The sequence below is a fragment of the Lissotriton helveticus genome, chromosome 1_1 (genome assembly GCF_964261635.1).
Source record: "Lissotriton helveticus chromosome 1_1, aLisHel1.1, whole genome shotgun sequence".
NCBI lineage: Eukaryota > Metazoa > Chordata > Amphibia > Caudata > Salamandridae > Lissotriton > Lissotriton helveticus.
In genome coordinates, this window is record NC_136057.1 from 2,014,254,694 (window position 1) to 2,014,275,908 (window position 21,215).

Consider the following 21,215-nt stretch of genomic DNA (forward strand, 5'->3'; position numbering starts at 1 on the left):
AGTTTTATTTAAGAAAAAAATGTACTATTGATTATCTTTTAGAAATACATGAAGTTTAACACAGATTATTTTAAATTAGAATGGAATAGTCACCACTTAAGCTCACCATAAAGAAAAATGTCCACCTCTGGGAAGCAAAATAAGTGAATTAAATGTAAACAATAATGAAACAAAGATCATTCGCCCCAACAAACCATTTTTTAATTGGAGCTTTTCTTCAAATATTGAATTTGGCTTTGCCACTGCAAGGCACAATCTGAAGGGACAGGGATGGCAGCCTCTTTGGTGGCTATGACCACGATGGCACAGTTCTTGGGTTTTCAGTAGCAATGGCCAACGCTGTACAGCTCTGGGTCTTGGTGGCAATGACCACCATGTTATAAAAATGAAGGAGGACCCCACACAGACTTATAGGGGACTGGGGGGAAAAATAGTTTTCAAAGAAGAAATGTCCCCACAGAAAATGGACAAATTGAGGGTGTCCAATTTCAATGAGTATTCACTCGAGTAGACCTGTTATCTAAAGGACAGCACGCCATCAATTGGGCGGGAAAGGCAAAGGTACAAGGCTTTGTGTTACACTTATCACAATATGTTCAAACTGGACAACTGAAAAGTTATTATTCAAATACTACTGTGTTTGATGGAAACCAAAATTAAAAATTAATTAATAACAAGTACTAAATGAATAAGGCAATAAGAGAAATGTTAGCTACAAAAATAAGTTTTTATTCATTTTGGTCCATATAGCAGAGAGACACTTGTCGAGCAGGAGAAATAACAATATATACGACAACCCAAAGAAACGTTGAGAATATTTCTTCATCCAACAAGGTATGCAAAACAGTTAGTTCCCGATAAAATTTATTTGAGATAAAGAAAAATACCACTGAAGGGTCTTGGAATAAATAAAGAATTAAAAAATGTTTATTCCATTCAGTGACACCATAAATTGAAAAGTGCGTAGAGAATCCTGGGACAGGTCTATCACTCCGAAGCTCTTAGGATTTTTATGAAAGAAACAACATTGCCCAGTAGAGATATGAAATCCATCTGGAATAAGGTATGCGTCATGATAAGAACACTATAAATATGTTCGCAATATGCCTAAGCGAGGGGTCAACAGCATTGGACAATAAGTCCAAGGGAAAGGTAAACATTGTTAGTTTTGTTACAAGTGTAGTTATGTGGAGGTATAGTGATCAATATATTTATTAGAGTGATGATATGTACATAAAATGTTACACAAACTGGATCTACATAATGTGTAGTACCTTAATGTATTAAGAGGAACTAGTGTATAGAAGAAGGCAGCACAAGATTAATAAATAAGGGGTCGAATTCCAAGCATGAGATGAAGACATGATTTTGAGAAAAGTGAGATGTATGTTGAATCTGCACCAAAAAAAGAATGGTAACTCTGTGTTTTTTAAATTTATTTAGAATCAGTCCTGAAGAAGGTCTACTATCAGAATACCGAAACGCCGCGTCGACTTTTTTGATTCTTTGTGTTTTTAATTGTATTTTTTAATAAAATGTATGACATGTGTTTTTAATATTGTGATAATGAAAAAAATGTTTTGTATTAGAATAAATCTCAACAGAGTTTTTACCAAACGCATAGTGTGGGGATCATCTTTCAATCTTCAATTTTTAATTTTGGTTTCCATCAAACACAGTAGTATTTGAATAATAACTTTTCAGTTGTCCAGTTTGAACATATTGTGATAAGTGTAACACAAAGCCTTGTACCTTTGCCTTTCCCGCCCAATTGATGGCGTGCTGTCCTTTAGATAACAGGTCTACTCGAGTGAATACTCATTGAAATTGGACACCCTCAATTTGTCCATTTTCTGTGGGGACATTTCTTCTTTGAATGACCACCATGTCACAGCTCTGATCCTCAGCTATGTGTTAAGGCAAATTTGATCTTCCCGTGTTCAGTGGTGAAGTACACCTTTAGGGGCACATACATCAAAGTAAGAAATTGCAATTCCTTAATAGTGACTTTTAAGGAATCACTATTACGGACTCGCAATTCCTTATTCATGTAGGAATCGCTTAATGAGTTGCGATTCCTACACATTCCCTAATAGCGAATCGCAATGCCTTCCGATTCATTTCTATGGGCCTAGAGGCCCATAGGAATAAATGGGACAGCATTTGCAATTTGTGAGTACCAAATAGGTACTCTCAAATTGCGGATGCAATTTCAAGGGTGCTAGGGGTCCTAAATGCCACCCCCGATGCATCACCAAAACATGCATGTGCACATGTGGCACACACACATGTCCTATGCCACATGTCATGTGTGTGCACAACATGGCACTTCGACAAATGCAATTTTATGCATTTTTCCAAGGAATTGCAAATTACCAACTTAAAGTTGATGGTAATTTAATATATAGTAAGGGCCTACACAAGCACACAATATTTTGCAATATAGTGTGCTTGTGTAGGCCCCTAAAATAGTAGGGCTGAATGATGCCAACGTTGAGGAGATGTGGCTCCAAAGTTGAGGAAATAACTGCCACCCTACAACTCACCAAGTCTCCATAGGCTTACACACATTTCTGGCTTGAGTTGGCGATTATGCCTGCCAGAGGTCATTAGCCTACTCTCCAGGCCAAACAGGGGATACATGTCGTCTTTGGGAGGACTAGCCATCTTGGAGGTGTGCAGTCAGTACAAAGAGATCCTTAACACTTCTTCTGTTCCCTTGCGGACCCCTAAAAGGGGCTGACACGATGTGCTCCCATGCATTGCCATAACCCTTGTATACTCAATGGCTCCATTCCTAACCAAAAGAAGAAACATTTTTGACCATGACAAAGAGGAGATATGCTCATCCTCCTGCCAGTCAATCATTTCTGCTTTTCATGTCAACATAACGAAAATACTAATCAGGTTACTTCACTAATTCATAACTTGCAAGTGATTACATAGAAACAAAACTGGTAAAACATAAAAACAAATAAGTTTACGGACATGGCAATGATGTGCACAGATTTAGTTTTCTCTGTATTTATGATCATTTTCTACATACCTGAAACCAGAGTTCTTTACCAAAAATCGGTCGTTTGGCAGAATAGCGTAGGTACCGGGCAAAGACCATTCCTATACTTCCAGTGGTCATCCAAGCAATTAGCATGAGAGCACCTAGGCAGGAATAAATGAAGGAATTAAAGTCACACTTAATGTAACAACAGTACATTACACTATGGCATCCTGCTAGAGAATACAACTGTGACATCGGATTACCACTTTTTATTATTCAACCAAGCGTGGGCTACACTTAGAATGTAGGTAAAAAGGAGTAACCAATGCCTGCTTTATATACTTTCTGATAGACTGAGCCAACCTCGCCATTCCATTTAAGGTGATAAAGTAGGTTTACTGATTAAAGAGAAGACAATGCTAGCTATTGGTCCTCCCTTACATACGAGTTACAACCACATAATAGCAATATAGTACAATAACTGGCCTTATCAAGGCCAGTAATCTTAAACGAATATCAAAGTGGCAGCAATGTTAGCAAACTTCATGGGTCAGTGTTGGAAGGACTATGGAACTTAGTGGCAAGTAACCTACTCTTCTTACAAGTACTGCCATTAACCTCTGGATCCTCATGAGTCAGAAGCCACAACGAGCTCACTAAATTGTCAAATACCACTTCTAGGTTTTGATTTTCATATGTAGGGAGGGTGAATAATTAAGGATTACTCAGGTATGATGGTGTTAGTTTCAAAATGTAATTATTTTAGCTGATTGATGCTTGGTTTCTCAATGAGCTCAGGAGGGTGGTGGCACTGTAAGCACTCGGATAGTAGATCTCTAAGCAGCGTTTGACTCTGTTGACCCTGACGTCCTGCTGGGTCAAGAGGGACATGGGGATTGTGGACAGACACTTGGATTGGTTTGCCTCTTTCTGTCAGAGCACACACAATCTATCAGAATACCTCTGATTCCGCTACAGAAGTTTCATAGAAAGAAGAGATCAGCTCTGCCTCCCCTTCATTTTTAGGTTTCGCCTGCACAGTGACATCTTTTGCATTTAATAGATCATAAAAGGGGGGTCTCTTAGCAGTTCCCTTCACCAAATTAGTTTGTTTGTTCATTTTTAATTGTTACCTTCCCCTGGCTGCACACATTTACCATACTGCTCTAAAGCTGTTCACAATGTTTAAGCTCCATTCACTGTCAAGATAAGATCTCTTCCCACAGAAAAGGCAGACAGCTTCTAACAGTATTTTGGAATGTCTGCTTTTTATTACTTAGTTATGTAAAGCAAATGCTTTAGCCTTAGAACGTTTGTGGCATTTCCTATTCATGCCTAAGTACCTATCTTTGCACTGCGTAGGCATTATTGTATTGATTTTTTCAACTTAATCTATTTGGTTATTATGATCAATTCTAAATTTTGTAATAAACATTGCACGTTAAAAACAATTGTAATATACAAGAACTATGCTATATTTACTACTGAATAAAAAGCCACAAGTGCAGTTACATTGCAGACACCAGGGTCATGATTTGAATACAGTAGCATCGGGCCAAAATTTGTCAGAACGCCTCTAAACACAAAAAAATGCAATATTTGACTACAAACAGGCATTTTCAATTGCAGTTACCTTGCAGTAATAGTGCAGCAGGTGCAGTGGCACCGGGGCCAAAAGCTCTAGGGACCCACTAAACGCAGAATATTGCCTTATTGCTAAAATTTAAAACTAAACAGGCAGTCACAAGTGCAGTTACCTTGCAGCCAACTGGGTCATGATTTCAATGGTGCGGCAGGTGCAGTGACACCAGGGCAAAAAGCTCTAGGCATCCCAATAAACACCTAAAATTGCTATATTTTACTACTAAACAGGCAGTCACAAGTGCAGTTATCTTGCAGTTAGGTTTGATTTTGCAAAATGAAAAAATAATTAACCCTAGAACCTTGGGAGCTTTCTCCAATGGTGTGGTGGTAATTTTTCTTTTTTACTGTCACTCACAGACAGGATATGCCTGGCAGTGTGGAACAGTAAAAAATCAAATAAAAAAAATAAAGCTATTTGTCTGTCCACTCTAAATAGGGCATATGGTTGAATGAGGTTCCTTGGACGGCCTTTATCCATTTGGCCATGGGACGACGTTTTACACTGAAAAAGTAAATGTTATTCAATCAGCATAAAACTTCTAGCCTGTTGGATTAAAAATTGGTTTGGCGGACCTGGAGCTTGGTAGACATGGTACTCTGTTTCTGTTGCAGTGGAGTATCTGTCAGCCTTTAGGCCCACCTAATTCAAATCAATACTAACCATGCACATCATCAGAACAGTCTATCCCAAACATTGGTCATCTCCTGTGCCGGCTGGTGACATTTGAAAGTGGTGGGGTGCAATAGTTTCGGGCGAGTTACCCGTGGCGAGCAAGCCCAATCGTCACACACACATACAAACCTGATTGCCAAGGGAATGCAGATGGAGGGTAAAGAGAGTAGGGCACTGCTAGGGGGTTCTCTGAAATTTAGCAAATCTGGGCGTTTAAATCATTAGATCAACAGACAATTTGATTCACTTTCAGTAACCACGGCTAAAACTGCTTAATGGAGCAGTAGACAACTGGAATATCATCAGGAGTGGGGTCTAACATGTTTTCCTACTGACTACGCTGCAATTTCAGTGGGACGTCACTCACATCACTACGTCCTCCGCACCCTCTTCCTGGCTTCTCTCGGAAAAGGAAGGAGGAAGCACCCACACTCCCTATGCCAAACACAACACTGCACTGCAGTGTTGTGATTGGTCTGAGCGCCATAGTACATCGCTCAGCCAGGGAATGGGACCCTGGGCATGTTCTCCACGCAGGCTGTAATGCTGCCTAGGTGGAGAACACGCTAAGTGTGCATGACTGTTTAGCTGGCTCACAACGGCTGGCCAAACAGTCATGGGCACCTAGAGGGTGCCACCACTCCTCCCGACTGCGCTGCCTAGCCCCACAAGACTACCTCAGTACAAAAAATAAAATGATAATAACCTTGCATTATCATTTTATTTTTCATTTTTTGCAGTGCTGAAAGGCAGAGGTGCGATGCTCCTCTGCCTTAGCAGAGGAGCCGCCCCAGGTAACCTCTTTTTATAGTTGGGAAAATTGGGATTCACACCTCCCCAAACCTTACTGACTAAATTATACCCTGGCCTTATTTCATCCTGTGAGAGGTAGAAACCAAACTCTGGCTTAACTGCTCACCCTGATGCTAAATTAAAGTAAATACATGGTGTATTTTAAACACTGAGGTTTACTTGCATGTATCTTGAGATTATGTGTAATAGCAATCCTGGACCCCACTAGTCAAGTCACTTCAGGGGCTCAAGCAAAAAACAGAGAAGTAATTAACATTAAGTGAGCTGGATGAAATAAACCGGTTGGTGATCTATTTTTGCAATATGATTCGCGCAGTCTGTCTTCTATTCTTAAAAAATAGATTTCCATCATTGCACATCTTGGCCTTTAAAAACTACTGTTTATTTATTTTGTAAGTGTCCTCTACACAACAGGAAATCCGCACATCAAAGTCACGTCTTGAGACTTTTAAGGCAGTTTTCACCTTCCCTGACAGAAAGGAATGTCTGTCCTCCATCTGGAACTTTAGTTTTATATCAAAGTATACAACAGGCCAAGACACAATGTTCACATGCACGAGCCACTGTCAATTGGACCATTTTTTATTTTCCTAGCAGTGTACTTGTTAGTGCACATTGAGCCCAGACATAACTAAGGCACCATCAAGGATGATGGGCTGAATGTAGTAATGGAGAGAAAGCATGTTAGTGGCTCACCCTGTTATCTAGACATGCATGGTTTGATATTATTTTATTTTCACAGGTAATTGTGTATTTATTTATGGATATTTATGGTAGCCTCCTGATGAAGTGTATGTTTGCTTAAATACATTAAGACATAGGTATCTATTTTTAGAGTAAATTATTTGCCTTTTTCAGTGAAGTATACAAATAAACTGAAGAAAGCAGACATGTAACTACAAAAACAATGATGGCACAAACGAAAGCATATAATCATTAAGAACTCTTCCACATTGGATGAGTAAAAGAGAAAGTGATCAATACACTTTGTACCTACTGATTTGCGCCCTGTACCACGGCGAAGGGGCGTGCTATATACACAGTTACTAATCCAATCATTCTGCCATCATGATACTAATCTGTGGGTGATATTTGGCAATCTAAGTCTTGTTATTCTTCTCAACAACCCTCAATCAGGGCCGATGTGACTCGGTAGCTGTAGTTTTGTTTGAATTCCATTTGCAATACTGGAAAATCCAAGCCATAGCTGTTGGCTCTGTTGGCTATTCTGACCGTCCCATTTTAGTGATATTAATCTCCCTCACACAGTAGTCAAAGCAAAGTCTAGATAAAATATTATAATTTTGTTTAAAAAAAAACTGTGGCACTTAGTAAGTTGGAGAACTGAACGGTAAGTGGATGTAGCAATCCTCCGTATCTTTGATTTCACCATCAATTAGTGCGTTATAAGTCTCTATTATGGTTTTTAAAAAAACGTCAGGCTCTGTTTAGAAAATATTCGGTTCCCGTTATCAATTCAACAACTTTACTGTCCAGTATTTTTCCTTTCATTCAGGTTATACAAGGCTCAGATCTAGCTGTTAACTGGGCTGTGCAGGATTTGTTAAAGTGTCAGACTTCCTGGGATATGGGGTTTGGGTTACCTTGGCGGAAATGTCACAATTAGTCCCTAAGAATTTTATTCTTTTAGGGTCTTACAATATTCTGCATAAGTTTTTTCTCCAATTGGACATTACTCAGCTGGGTCAATCAAATCAATTGATTAATGAACTCTTAATTATCGAATCCGATAAAAAACCTGGGGATTGGAAGTGTTGTCTCGCTCAGAATAGGAGGACTGATCTAAGTCAGAAGGCAATTAAAAAATGGCAGGATCTGGAGAACCACGCAATGCCCTTGAATACTTGGTCAGTCATTAATAGATTTAATTTTAAGACATTGCGTGGGGCTAATTGGCGGAGAATGTTATTTTTTAGTAAATGGTTACTCTATCGTACACCTGCTTCTATTTCTAAAATGTATTCTAATCATTCAGCACACTGTCTCAGATGTACTCATCATTCACCAGCCAACTGGTCACATGTCATGGTTCATTGCGTTAAGATTGGGAAATTTTGGGAAGAAATTTTTACTTATTGTCAGATCGAATGTAATATCACGATCACAGTGAACGAGAAACTACCATTGAGCAAGTTTTAATTCTAACTCTAGTTATGGGCAAACACGTAAAAGGTGGAAAACTCCATATGGCATACGTAGGTTTAACATCTTCTTTCTATTTGCGTAAGCCATCAAAAATTGTGGGGTATGTTAACAGAAAAGGGTGTTGACCTTTCTTTAGTCAATTTTCTTCATGAAATGTATTCCAATGCATCGGCTAGAGCGAGATATGGCATAAGAGGGGAGCTGACAGCGCCGTTTAGGGTCAAAGCGGGGTGTCAGGCAGGGTTGTGTCCTGGCCCCCTTTCTTTTCACTCTTTTCACTCTTTATACCAACAGTTTAGAAAAAGCCATGTTGGAGGGGTGCCAGGACCTACCCCTACTCCATAATCGCCCGATACCACCTCTTCTCTACGCGGATGATGCCGTGATTATTGCTCGCACCCCTATAGAACTCCAACACTCACTTAATAGATACTCTGCCTTTATGTCTGATCTTGATTTAAAAATTAATATCAAAAAAACTTTTATAATGAGTTCAGGAGCTAAACACAAAAAAAGGAGACATCTTTATTAATAATTCCAGGGTGGAGAACACCACGACATACCCCTATCTTGGGATTTTAATAGACGAAAAAGGCTCATGGAGAAAAGCAATAGAAGCGAGAAAGCTCCTGTTTTTAAGGTCAACCATGGCGTTAGTAAGTTTTACTCAGAGATTAGGAAAAAGACCCCCGGTTGAGACGACTCGCATATGCCAGGCAAAATGCATTAGTACTGCCATATACGGAGCAGGTGTGTGGGCTACGCACAGATGGAAGTCCTTCAAAAGGTGAAAAACAGTTTGAGGTTTTTGCTCGCTGTTCCACAAGGTACCACAACTTTCGGTTGCCATATATAATTAGGCTTACCCTATATTTCTGACACTATCAAGATGCAGCCAATTCTGCTATGGCACCGAATTTGGACATCATCTAAATTAACTTTCACCCGAAATCTGTTAAAGGACTGCCTCTCACTCGAAAATTCAGTCAAGATTCCCTGGATTCACTATGTTAAGAACTTTTTGTTTGATTTGGGTTTGAAAAATTATTTTCATAATCCTCCTCTAATAGCAGAAGTGTCAAGAAAAGCTCTAAAAAACATATGCTTAAGCCACCTAGCTGATCTGCGTTTGGCTTCAGAAGCCAATAAAATCTCGGCTCAACACTATCTACTGATCCAGTCGACAGTGGCCATCCAGCCATATCTAACCTGGAATTTGTCTGGTTACGACAGGTTTTTGTTGACCCGTTTTAGGTTCAACCTTTTTCATCGACTGGTTACTGTCCCAAAAATATATGACTGTTCGAACCTGTTATCTCTGTGCCCCTGCGACGATATCTCAACCCAATCCCTAACACACCTAACCCTTTTCTGTAAATTTTATGCTGAACCTAGAAAACGTTGGTTAGTTCCAATTCTAAAAAGATTAGGTTTACGTCAATGCCGTCCTGCCTTAATAGTCCTCCAACTCATGGAATTTGACTGTATGGCACTGAATATTGCCACATTTTTTAAATTTTGTATTCGACACAGGAAAAATCTCTAATTGATGTACTTCAAACTCTGATCTGTTGCACACTCCTCTAGGTTTTTAGAACAAATTGAGTATTTTATGCTATTTAAATATTTTCAGAATGAAATAATTTTAAAATATGTATCGAATGTTATTATTGTAATCAATTTTTTTATGTATGTACTTTCATGGTTTTCTCCTAACTGAAACCGAATAAAGTAATTTTGATTTGATTTGATTTGAACGAGAAACTAATCCTATATGGTTTTGACCCTGATCTCTTACTTTCCGATCAGATGGCTAAATTATTATATATTGCTATGGCAGTGGCCAGATCTCTCCTGCTACAGCGATGGCGTACAGAACAAATTCCATCCATGTATGAAAGGCTACAAAAGATGAGACGAGTTAAAGCTAGTGAGAAGATTTTTGCACTGCAGGTAGGGGGATTAAAAGATTTTATACGATCTGGGGGACATTTTTTGATTAGATTTGAGAGGAATTATTGTTTTTCTGTTTCAGAGTTTTTTTTACAGTATATTGTAATTAAGTGTTGGTGTTGTGCTATATTGTTTGGTGTAAAGATTTTGCTTTATCCAAAAAAAAGATCATGTTAATTTTTCGAGTTTAAGAAATGACGATGGAATGAATATTGGTATTAATTTGTATTGATATTAAAGGACTTCAATAAAAAAAATTAAAAATAAAAAGATTTTTATCATCAATTCAACAAACATTTGCAATGCAATCGGTCTCGCCTTTAGAACCTCATATGTATCTTGCTATGCAGGACATTAGCCTGGGTGCTAAAACATCTACTGTTCTTCAACATGGAGAGAAAGTAAGCACCAAACTTACAAAAGTTATAGGAACACATGGAGATAAATGTTGCCTTTTAGCGGGGAATGGTATAGTCTAAAGCTCTGTTTATAATAAAAAATCAGGGCCTTCGGTGATCATATCACTGAAAATACTACATTTGAAAAAAATATAATTGTCTACGGGGGCTCATGGAAGACCATTTTTTATGGACTGGAATCTAGAGAATGCTACAGTGAATCTGGTATTTTACTGACCTCTGCTGGTCTTTTTTTTTTTATCAAGAAAGTTAAATAGAGGCAGTTGGCAGAAAAATTTACAAAAAAGAAAGTCCCTCAGCCGAAAGCAATTCTGGTATTTTACTGATCTCTACTGGTCGTTTTTTTTATCAAGACAGGTATATAGAGGCAGTTGAACAAGCACAAAGCAAGTCTGGTATTTTACCATTTTTATAGTGTACTTTTATGGCTTTTGTATTTGCCGAATAAAGTTATTGATTATGCTATTTGATAAAATTAAGCACTGCAAATACATATCTGTATCTGTTTTGGGGTGAAAATTATTTTCTCCTTTACACTTATAAATACGTGAGTTAAATGCTAGTCTTGGGTCTGTAGGATCTAATACGCAATCAAATAAAAAGTGACCCTAATACACTCATTTTAAAGAGGAAACTAAGTGGGACTCGATCCCTTCTTTCCTTGCTGGTGTTAGACATTTCGGAATTTCTCATCCAAGTTGCTCCTGAGTTGCTGCACTGCCCTTTTGCACATCCAACACAGAGACAGCCTCAGCAGATGCCATCTCACTCTTCTTGAGTAAAAGCCAAGCCCCAGTCTTTATGTCTGTGGCAATCGCTAAATCGACTTCTCTTTAACAATCCAACATTTCAATTTCTTTTTTTTTTTTTTGCGTCCTCATATATGCCACCAGGAAGTATCAACTCTAGATGGGATCTCTCTCAGAGCCGCTGAGACCATTCGATTTTTGGATTCCGCCCCTGGATTTAGTGCTAGGCCTGCAGAGGTCACCCAGAGGTAGGCTGTCTCCTTATCCAACTCCCATTACCGTTCCGATGTACCTTGTCCCTTGGGAGGACCGGACCACAAACCTCTGGCATAATCATTGGACTCTTTATTTATCCGACCATACTTTCAGAACAGACCATACTTTAGTGGCGCCCTCTCCGCCACACAACATATCAAACTGACTAATAGCCATGATATTTCTTAGGCAGTCAGCGAATCTTGGGGGGGCCTCTGATTTCCACTCTCTACATATCTCCCTCCTTGCAATGACAATAACATAGAAAAGAAACTGTGTGGCACTGTCTCTGATGTTATATCCATGTGGGAGGCCTAAGAGGATCAATCTCGGGCTGCAAATGACTGGTGTTAATAATACCCCCTCTAAAAACCTACCCACATGCCTCCAGTAACTATTGATCTCTGGGCAGTCCACAAACATATGTATATCGTCCGCTGCAAGGAATTTACATCTTGGGCAATAGTATGGATTCCCTGAGATCTTTGATAGTTTCGCGGGTGTCCAATATACTCTATATGCAGTGAACAAGTGATTCCTTCTGAGGTTGGCAGGTTTTATGATCATCTGTGAAATTGTAAATGAGTCTATCCAGACCTTCATCATCTCATCGATGTTATCAATTAAAAGGTTGTCCCAAAGCTTCGTAATTTTGGGCTCTACACTATCCTTTGCACCCACTAAAGAATTGTACCAAAGGGAGATCTCCCCTTTCCAGCCTCGCCCTCTATTGATTGAATCTAGGATCTGGATCTCATCCTCGTTGCCCCAACCCTGCCTCCCCCACCAAGAAGACAGTTGATAATATTTAAATCTTGTGAGGGAACCCCCCGTTAGATCCGATAGGGATTCCCAGTCCATTAATTGGAGGTTGTTACAGAGGTCACCCCATTTTACCAAACCCGCCTCCCTCAAAGGGAGGGCCAACCGATCTAGCAGACATTCAGGGGTGCCCCGGGAGTCCCATATAGGAGCTTGGACATTATAATATGGGATCCCCAGAAGCTTGCATATAGACTGCCAGTTCTTAAGTGCCGCTTGTAGAAGCTTAAGGCGGACCTTTTTGTAGAATTTTTTATTCCCGAATTTGTAAAGGAAGAATTCTAAACCTTGTGGCTGGTCAGATAACATTGCTCGAAAGAGACGGCCATGAGAGGAGGAGTCCAGGATGTTTGCTAAGAGTCTAAAATTTCTTTTAAGTTCAAAATAAAGTTTATTAAAGTAAAAGAGGTGTCAATACAAAGTCAAAGTAAAATACAATATCAGTGTCGAGGTCAGATACAGAGAAAAAAAAGAAAATGCATGAGACAGTACAATAATGGAAAGAGGAAAAAGATATACAATATATGAGGCTATCTGAAGGAGAGCAAAACAAAAGGCATTTGCGAAAATTAACGAGCTATAGAAGAAAGAAATGGAACGAAAGGTGAATCATGGAGGTTTAGAAACCTCTTGCTGAGAGGGAGATAAACGGGTAGATCGTTTAGCACAACCATCGAGAAACAGGGTAATGGGAAGCCATAAGGCGTGTCTCTTCGGGGCTAGGGTAAGAGGGTAAACAAATGCAGTGTCTAATCTGTGATTATGGCAAACATTAAACCACCAAGCTTTGAAGGTAATATTGTTCGAATTCTTCCAATTAACAGTTATCTGCTGAAAGGCAACAGCTAGTAATAAATCAATAATTTGTACATTAGAGTCAACATGTGCCCAGGAAGGAGATAGGCTTCCTAAAAAAATGTCAACAATAGAGAAGGGAGAGGTAGTATGGAATATGGAATTGATTTGATCCCAGACTTGAGTCCAAAAGGTGTGAGTAGATGGACAGGAGAAAAGCATGTGGAGGAGTGTGGCATTAGGTGCGGAACAAGACCAACAGGAGTCTGGGGCTGAGGGAAATATCTTGTGAAGTAGAGATGGAGTGTAAAGAAGTCGGTTGTATATAAAGAAAAGTGTTTGTGTGAGGGAGGCAGCTCTGGAAGATTTGCGAAGTTTAGTCCAGAGTTTAAAATTTTTAAACTGAAAAGCATAACAGTAAAAAAGCAAATCAGGGAGAGCCAGTCCCCCCACTTTTAACCCCCTTCTTAATTTCTTCCACGCAATCCGGGGGGATTTGGTGGCCCAAATAAAAGACCCGATCCCCCCCTGAAGATTACCAATGTCTTTGTGATTAAAGATCAAGGGAATATTATTAAATAAAAAGGTAATTTTAGGGAGGATGATCATTTTAATCAGGTTAACTCTACCAAAAATATTCAAGGGTAGACTGCACCACCTAGTCAGCAGCTTACTTATCTCCTTTACTACTGTCTGCCAGCTGGTTTTTGAAACATCCGCCAGTTTCTGAGTAAGGTGTATGCCCAGATATCTAATTTTTTGTTTAGCACCTGGAATCGGGGTAGGGATATTCCAGCACATTATGTCGGTTTTTTCTTTATTTATTTTATATCCCGACACTATGCCAAATTCTTCTACTAACTTAAATAATCTGGGAATAGCCTCTACGGGGTTGACAGTATAAAGTAGGAGATCATCAACATATAGTGCAGTCTTTAACACTAGTTCTCCCATTATAAATGGAGTAATTACCGAGTCTAGTCTCAAAGCGCATACAAAGGGCTCGATATATATATCGAAAAGAAGCGGGGACAAAGGGCAACCCTGCCTGGTGCCTCTTGAGATGTAAAACCAGTCGGTCAGGCCGCCATTCATCAAAACCTTGGCACGAGGGCTGTTATATAGTGATTTTATTCCTTTAATAAAAGAAGATGGGAACCCAAACTTTGCCATAGTCTCCCATAGAAAGACCGAATTGACCTGATCGAATGCTTTTGCAGCATCAATCGCAACGATGGTGAGCGGCAGTCCGCTCTCCTCAGCTACGTCTATTGCTCCAATCACCTGAAATGTGAGCTCATTTAGCTGACGGCCAGGTATAAATCCCCTCTGGTCTGAGTGGATTATGGTCTTGATCACTTTAGCCAATCTAGTAGCAAATATTCCAGAGTATATCTTTAGGTCTGAATTTAGGAGGGAAATGGGTCCGTATGATTCAATCTTTTTGGGGTCTTTATTTGGTTTTACTATCAGAGCAATGGTGGCTTCTGACCATGAGGGTGGAATGTCGCCTCCAAGTTGAAAGATTCTATTAAAGAGTGACAGTAGTACAGGTAGAATTTCCTCAAGATTATCTTTGTAGACCTCAGTCGGTAGCCCGTCTGGGCCAGCCGCCTTGCCTCTACTCATCTTGTTCACCTGTGCCCTTATCTCCTCCTCGGTAATGTCACTAGCCAAGATGATTTTATCAGACTCGCTCAGTTGGGGCAATTCCCTCGAGTTCCACCATTGCTCTAAATCTTCAACTCCCGAAGGATTATTTTCTTGATGTAGTTCCATCATAAAACCTCTTGCTTCTTCCCTAATGTCCTCATCTTCCGATAGAACCACCCCCGTGTCTCGCTGGATTAAGGAGTTGATGTTATTCCTGCTCCTCTCAGATCTTGCTTTCCAAGCAAGAAGAGCACCGCACTTTTCTCCATACTCGAAGTTCTTAAGCTTACTAATCTCCCATCTATCCTTGATTAATTTTTCCGCTCTCGCTTTAAATCGCAACTGAAGTTCTAAGAGTTCCTTTTCTAATTTCGGTATATTTTTTCTATTGTCCAGGGCAGCCAGCTGTAACTGTTGCTCCTTCTTTTTAATGCAGTCAAGGTCGTTGGAGTCCTTTTCCTTAATAGATCTTCTCTTATGGGCCATCAGAGAGCTCAAGGTCCCTCTCAAATAAGTTTTAAATGATTCCCAGACTATCTGTTCTGTAGCTGTGCTTATATTAAATAAAAAGAACTCGGATGCATTGTCTTTAACCTTAGCTATAATTTCCTCATCTAGTAGGAGTGATCTATCCAGAGTCCATCTATAGTCTAAGGGTCTGGCCTTAGAGTTAACCTTTAATTCGACCACAGAGTGGTCAGAAAGGCCTGCCGGAATATATGAGATTGAAGCTATGTCTGGTACAAACACACGGTCCACCAGGAAGTAGTCAATTCTGGAGTATTGTTTATATTTTTGGCTATAAAAGGAATATTCCCTCAAAGCTCCATGCTTAACTCTCCATATATCCTGAAGACAGAACTCCTTCATGATATTCCCCAGAACCAAGAGAGAATTTCTTGGGACATTATACTTAGCCTTAGAGGTACGATCCAGCTGACTGTCTAAAACTAGGTTAAAGTCGCCTCCAAATATTAGTGGCGCTGTGTACTGTAACAAAACTCCCTGTAACTTAAGAAGGGAGCTAGGATTATCATCATTAGGGCCGTAGTATACGGCACACGTATAAGACAATCTACCTATAGAGAGGACTGCCACTAACCATCTTCCGGACTGGTCGGTCTCCCAACTCTGGACCCTTATTCCCTTATTTGCTTGAACAATTATGGCTACCCCTCTTTTTATACCTTTTTGCCTAGAGCATAACACATCCTGGACCCAGCTGAATTTCGCGAAGACTTGATTACATAGCTCAGCTTCTAGATGTGTTTCCTGTAATAAATGGACGTGAGCTTGAGAATTTTTAAAAAATTCACAGACCCCCATTTGCTTTTTACGGCTCCCCATACCGTTTAAATTCCAGGACAGAAATTTTATGTTTGGTGCCATGCTACTAGCCATTATCTGTTTTAATCAAGCGGATGACCCCTCTCAGCAATTTTATGACATATGAGGACATTTTTATTTTTTCCCCCCGCCCCGTGCCCCCCAATCCCCCCCCTCCGAGGAACCCTCCCATTATTCAGGCGTTAGTCTAGCCTTAGGGAGCTCCTCGCCCTCACGACGCCACCATGTGCAATGATACTTTTTTTTTTATTATTAATATTTATTTATTATTTTTTATTTCCCTTTTCTCCTCTACTCCTCCCTGCTTTCAATCAATAAAATTCCACCCAAGCCATCCTGTTACTCTCTTAGTTGAAATGACTATTTTAAGAGGAAAGACGGAAAAAGAACTGAGAGAGGAATATATATATATTTATACATCTGACTTAAATTTCCTTATATAGAGTAAGTAGGGAAGTGAATATACGGTGGTAACTGATCCTGGTTATATCTTACAGGATGAAGTCTAACTATTTCCTCATTTTTGACAATAATTCATTCACCTCTTCAGGGTGATTACAGTTGTGCATTGTATTGTTCCACATCACCTTCAATAGGGCTGGAAATTTCATTTGCACTTGCGCGCCCAAAGATCTGAGTTCAGGCATTCTAGATCCCAATTCCCACTGCCTCTGAGCTTTCCGTCCCCCTATATCAGATCTAATTTGATAAGGATTGGCCCGGTAGTGGAGGGAAGATCGTGCTAGACATCTACTTAGTATTAACTCCTTAACACTAAAGGTTTGAAAATTAACTAAGATCTTTCTAGGTGCCTTCCGATCAGGATGTAACCTAAAAGGGTCTCTATGCACCCTCTGAATTTCAGCCTCTAAATCAATATCAGGCCGGTCCTTCAACACCCCCTCACGTAAGAGTCTACAAATAAACCCCTTAATATCTTCCACCTCCTCTCCTGGTATTTTTAAAATTCTGATGTTATTCCGTCTGGTTTGTATCTCCAGCCTTTCCAAATCCATCATGAGGGATCGGTTTTGAGCTTTAAGAATGTCAATGTCTTTAGTATTCCCCAAAGTGGTCTCCGAAAGCGTTGATACCTTGCTTTCCAGTGAACTGGTCCGGATTGCTATATCATCTATTTTGGTTTCCAACAAGTCAAATCTATCATGCAATCTTATTTGATTGTACTCCGAGACTTCGAACCTTCCCAATAAATCTTCCCGCAATGTTTGAAGTAGTGAGCCGATTCTATCACACTCAGGCTGATTCATGGTTGTGGCTGAGTCGTAGGTAGCAGAGCCGTTTTCAGGTAGAGACTGTGGGAGGGGCTGAGCTGAAGCAGGAGATTTTACCAAGGGTGGTTGAAATAACTGTGGTATATTTTGCTCACCCGAACTCGCCAAGACTGAGGCTGAAGCTGAAGCTGAGGCCATGGAAGATATAGAGTTCACAAAGCCTGAGCCCTCGGGAAGCCCTTGTGTTACCGGTGTAGGAGGTGGATGAGTGAAAGAAATTTGGGGGCCAAAGATAGTGTTGATGCTTGACGGCAAACCCGCTTTTAGACATGCTGGGATTTCTGGGACCACCGGGGCCTCAGGGCCCTCTGAGCTCTCATTACCCTGGATAGTCTCAAGCGGGGCATAACTATTCCTCAAAATTGGGGGGGGGGCGAGGACAACAATGTAACCTGGTATGTTTGGGCTATATCAGCTGTTAATGGCTTCCCCGCAATATCCTGAGAACTTTTGGAACCCGCCATGTGCGACATAATCTGAAAATAGCTTTTAAGAGAGGGCGTGCTTTTTTGTACCTGCAATTGTAAAGTCGCCTTGGCGGCTCCACCCTTTTTAGTCCCCCACTTTCTTTTTTTCTTATATGGGGTTAAAGGGGTCGGACCACCTTTTTCAATTGGTTCTACAGGGTCCCAGACACCCTGTCGTCGCAGGTCCTGTTTTGACCTTAATTGGTATCTGTTCCTCGGTTCCCCTGCCACTTCTTTAGATTTAGATATGTCCTGCCTGACCCCGGGGGAGCCTACAGTAATATTCAAATGCGGTGAAGTTGCTGCTGCTAAACCATCTACTGCTGCAGCTGTTCCAACTGGTAATAGATTTGTCTCCATACAGACCCCCCTCCTCACTGTCTCCTTACCAGTATGTCTTCCTCCTAGGATTTTAACAGCTGAAAACTGCCCCCAACACACAGGGCCCCTAAATTGGGAAAGGAGTACCCCTCGAGAATGATACCAGACGCTCCTCCAATTCACGTATCCAAGCTCATGCCTATGCTCCTGTTCCTTTCGTTCTCCAGCTGCTGCCTCCGCAATTGCCGATCGAGCCCTCGCCTTGGCTGCTGCCGTTAACTGTTTGTCAGCTCCAATCTCGGCGTGCGCCAACTCCGCCTCCGATCTTGCTACAGGCTGCTCTCGCATTTGCCCAGTGCTGCTGGGTCCTAATGCCCCCAAGCGCTACTCCACCGCCACCGCCGCTGGAAGAAAGGAGACACGCTGCACCGGTAAAAGTTCAGCGAAATTTTTTTCTTTTTTTTTTTTTTTAAGTACACCCTGCCTCTTGCTGCTCAGTTCGAAAAGGGAAAGCCCATTATCTTTCTGTTCTACTGTTTGTGGCGCCGCTGTGGTGAGGAGCTCCGCGACAGCCGTCAGCCTGCCGCCGCCATGTTCCCCTTTGCAATCACCCCGCCAACATTTCAATTTTTTTTTTTTTCCAACATTTCAATTTGAAAAAAACAGGGCTGATCCACGTCAATTAGGTTGCAAGCAGTGAGTGCAATGTGCACCACCTATTTGCGACCTACCTGCCACTTTCTACTATGGCCTATATGTGCTATTAGGATGTTTTACAAAATGTTGATTTGGAGAGGTTTCAAAATGATCTGTCTTAGACAATTTGCCCTTTTCGGCCCCTTGCAATAAGCTACACACACATATGGCGGCATGCAAAGGAAAGCACCCCTCCATCACATTATTTGCATTTCCAAATAGGAAACATTATTTTTAAAAACAGCCTATATTCCGTAGCAGGACAGGTTTCACGTTACAAAAAACATGTTTCTGAGTTGGGAATTCATTGGGGGAATGCAGTTGTACTCTGGATTACTGTCAGGTTCCTCTTGTTGTGGTTCACACCACACTTCTCCTCTGTGATGAAGGTTGGCTCCTAGTCTTACTTGGGCTCCTCAAAGCTTCCAACTATAAGGAATTCCTTGAGAGTTCTACTGAGGCCTTCTGTATTTACTTGTTGTTTACCATTTACTATACATATGTGTTCTTCTATTCCTGATGTAGTCTGTGTCCTAGAGGATCATTACCCTGAAACTTCTGGAGTCTGGGTAATATAATTTTACACATCCAGAGCAGTTTTTCGCTCTCTCCCCTGCTCACTTACCCAGGGTTCTAGTTAACAGTGTTGTCTCAGATTTTAGAGGAAAGGAGGGGTTAACACAGCATCAAGTGGCAGTATACCAGTCACCTGACAACTCTGAGGCACCCCCAGCAATTCTAAAGGGGATGTGTCTCAAACAGTGAATCAGATATCACCCCATCTCAGTTGTAGGTATCGGATCAATGGTTTGTGACTGCTACTCTGGTGTTTGAAATGAGTATTCAAATTGCCTGAAACGACCACCTGTGGATAAGCACAGATGCCATGAGATTGTAGGCCTTCATGCCCGCTAAAAGGGGTCTGTATATCAAAGTATGTGACAAAACAATGCACAGGTCTTTACATGTAATCGTCAATGAGTCTAAAGTAGTACATGTAAATGGTCAACAAGGTGATAATCTACAGAATTGTAAAAAAAAAATACTTTTTCCTATTCATTCAGTTAACTGAGGCGAGCTTTGACTGAGATCTTGTCTGTTGCTCTAGTTTCAATACTCATATGCACATTTTTTACTGGCATTGTTTCACATTGTTAGCCAATTATAGGACATGCGAGTTTCAGTAATTTTAAACGCGTGCTCAACTCACAAGTGTTCATGTAAGTACCAGCTTTAAAACCCAGATACATCTTTCTCAAGACCTCTTATCCACTCTTTTTAACTTGGACTGTTAACCTTTTGTAGACCATATGTTTCCAGATTGAGCTCAGCATTTTTGAGTCTGGTAGGTATCCATATACCTATTTTTATCTCACTATTATGGACACTGTTTTGACACACCACGACCAGTATGCAGTGCAACACAAGAGTTTTCACATTTGCTTCGTCACGGGCCCTTAATATGCAGACGCACAATTCAATAAACATGAACAACTTGTATATTAATTTATCATCTTATGTAGCTCCTTCCTATTAAGGATCCATAATATGTCCCCTGTAGCTTAAATAGTCTTGATGGTCTTGTGTACTGCTGACACTAGAGACTGAAACCATGCTGATGCTTCTACTTCTTTGTAAAGCAACCTTCTGGATCCAACATCCATAAATCACTTGTTTAATATATTGGACTATTTCCTTATATAAGAGTGGATTGGTCATACATTGATCTAGGTTTCCAACAGCATTGTAAGGTTATCCCTTACGGATTAATGTATAATTGTATTCCTAACAATGCCCCCATTGTTTTCTATTCATATCATATAAATACTTATCACTTTCAATATCTACGCCTGGTCTTTCTTACGGATTTCTGTTATTTTGAATGACTGAAACAATTTCATTGTTTTGCTCCATGATTGGTCCTACATGTCACTCTTTAGACATATAAGTGCACCTAAGCAATTGTCAACCTTTTCGTAAATCATCCCTGTGTTGACAATTTACATGTACTTTATTTGATACTTAAGCTCGCAATGGGCTATTGGATTGCCTTAATTGTTTCAACCACTTATTGAGTCTACTGCAGCATCATAGAAACAATAAAACTTAGCACATTTTAAGTGTTCTTGACTAGAAACGCAAGTCTGTGAGA

General features: G+C 40.4%; 1 protein-coding gene across 2 annotated transcripts in view; it reads right to left on the reverse strand.

The window, feature by feature from the left end:
- The window catches only part of LOC144776241 (putative ferric-chelate reductase 1), a 605,038-nt gene that overhangs the window by 113,478 nt on the left and 470,345 nt on the right, over positions 1-21,215 (reverse strand). For both annotated transcript variants that reach the window (XM_078659261.1, XM_078659260.1), the window contains exon 10: positions 3,047-3,159. In XM_078659261.1, the coding sequence (XP_078515387.1) occupies positions 3,047-3,159 (113 nt within the window). The remainder of the gene's footprint in view (positions 1-3,046; positions 3,160-21,215) is intronic.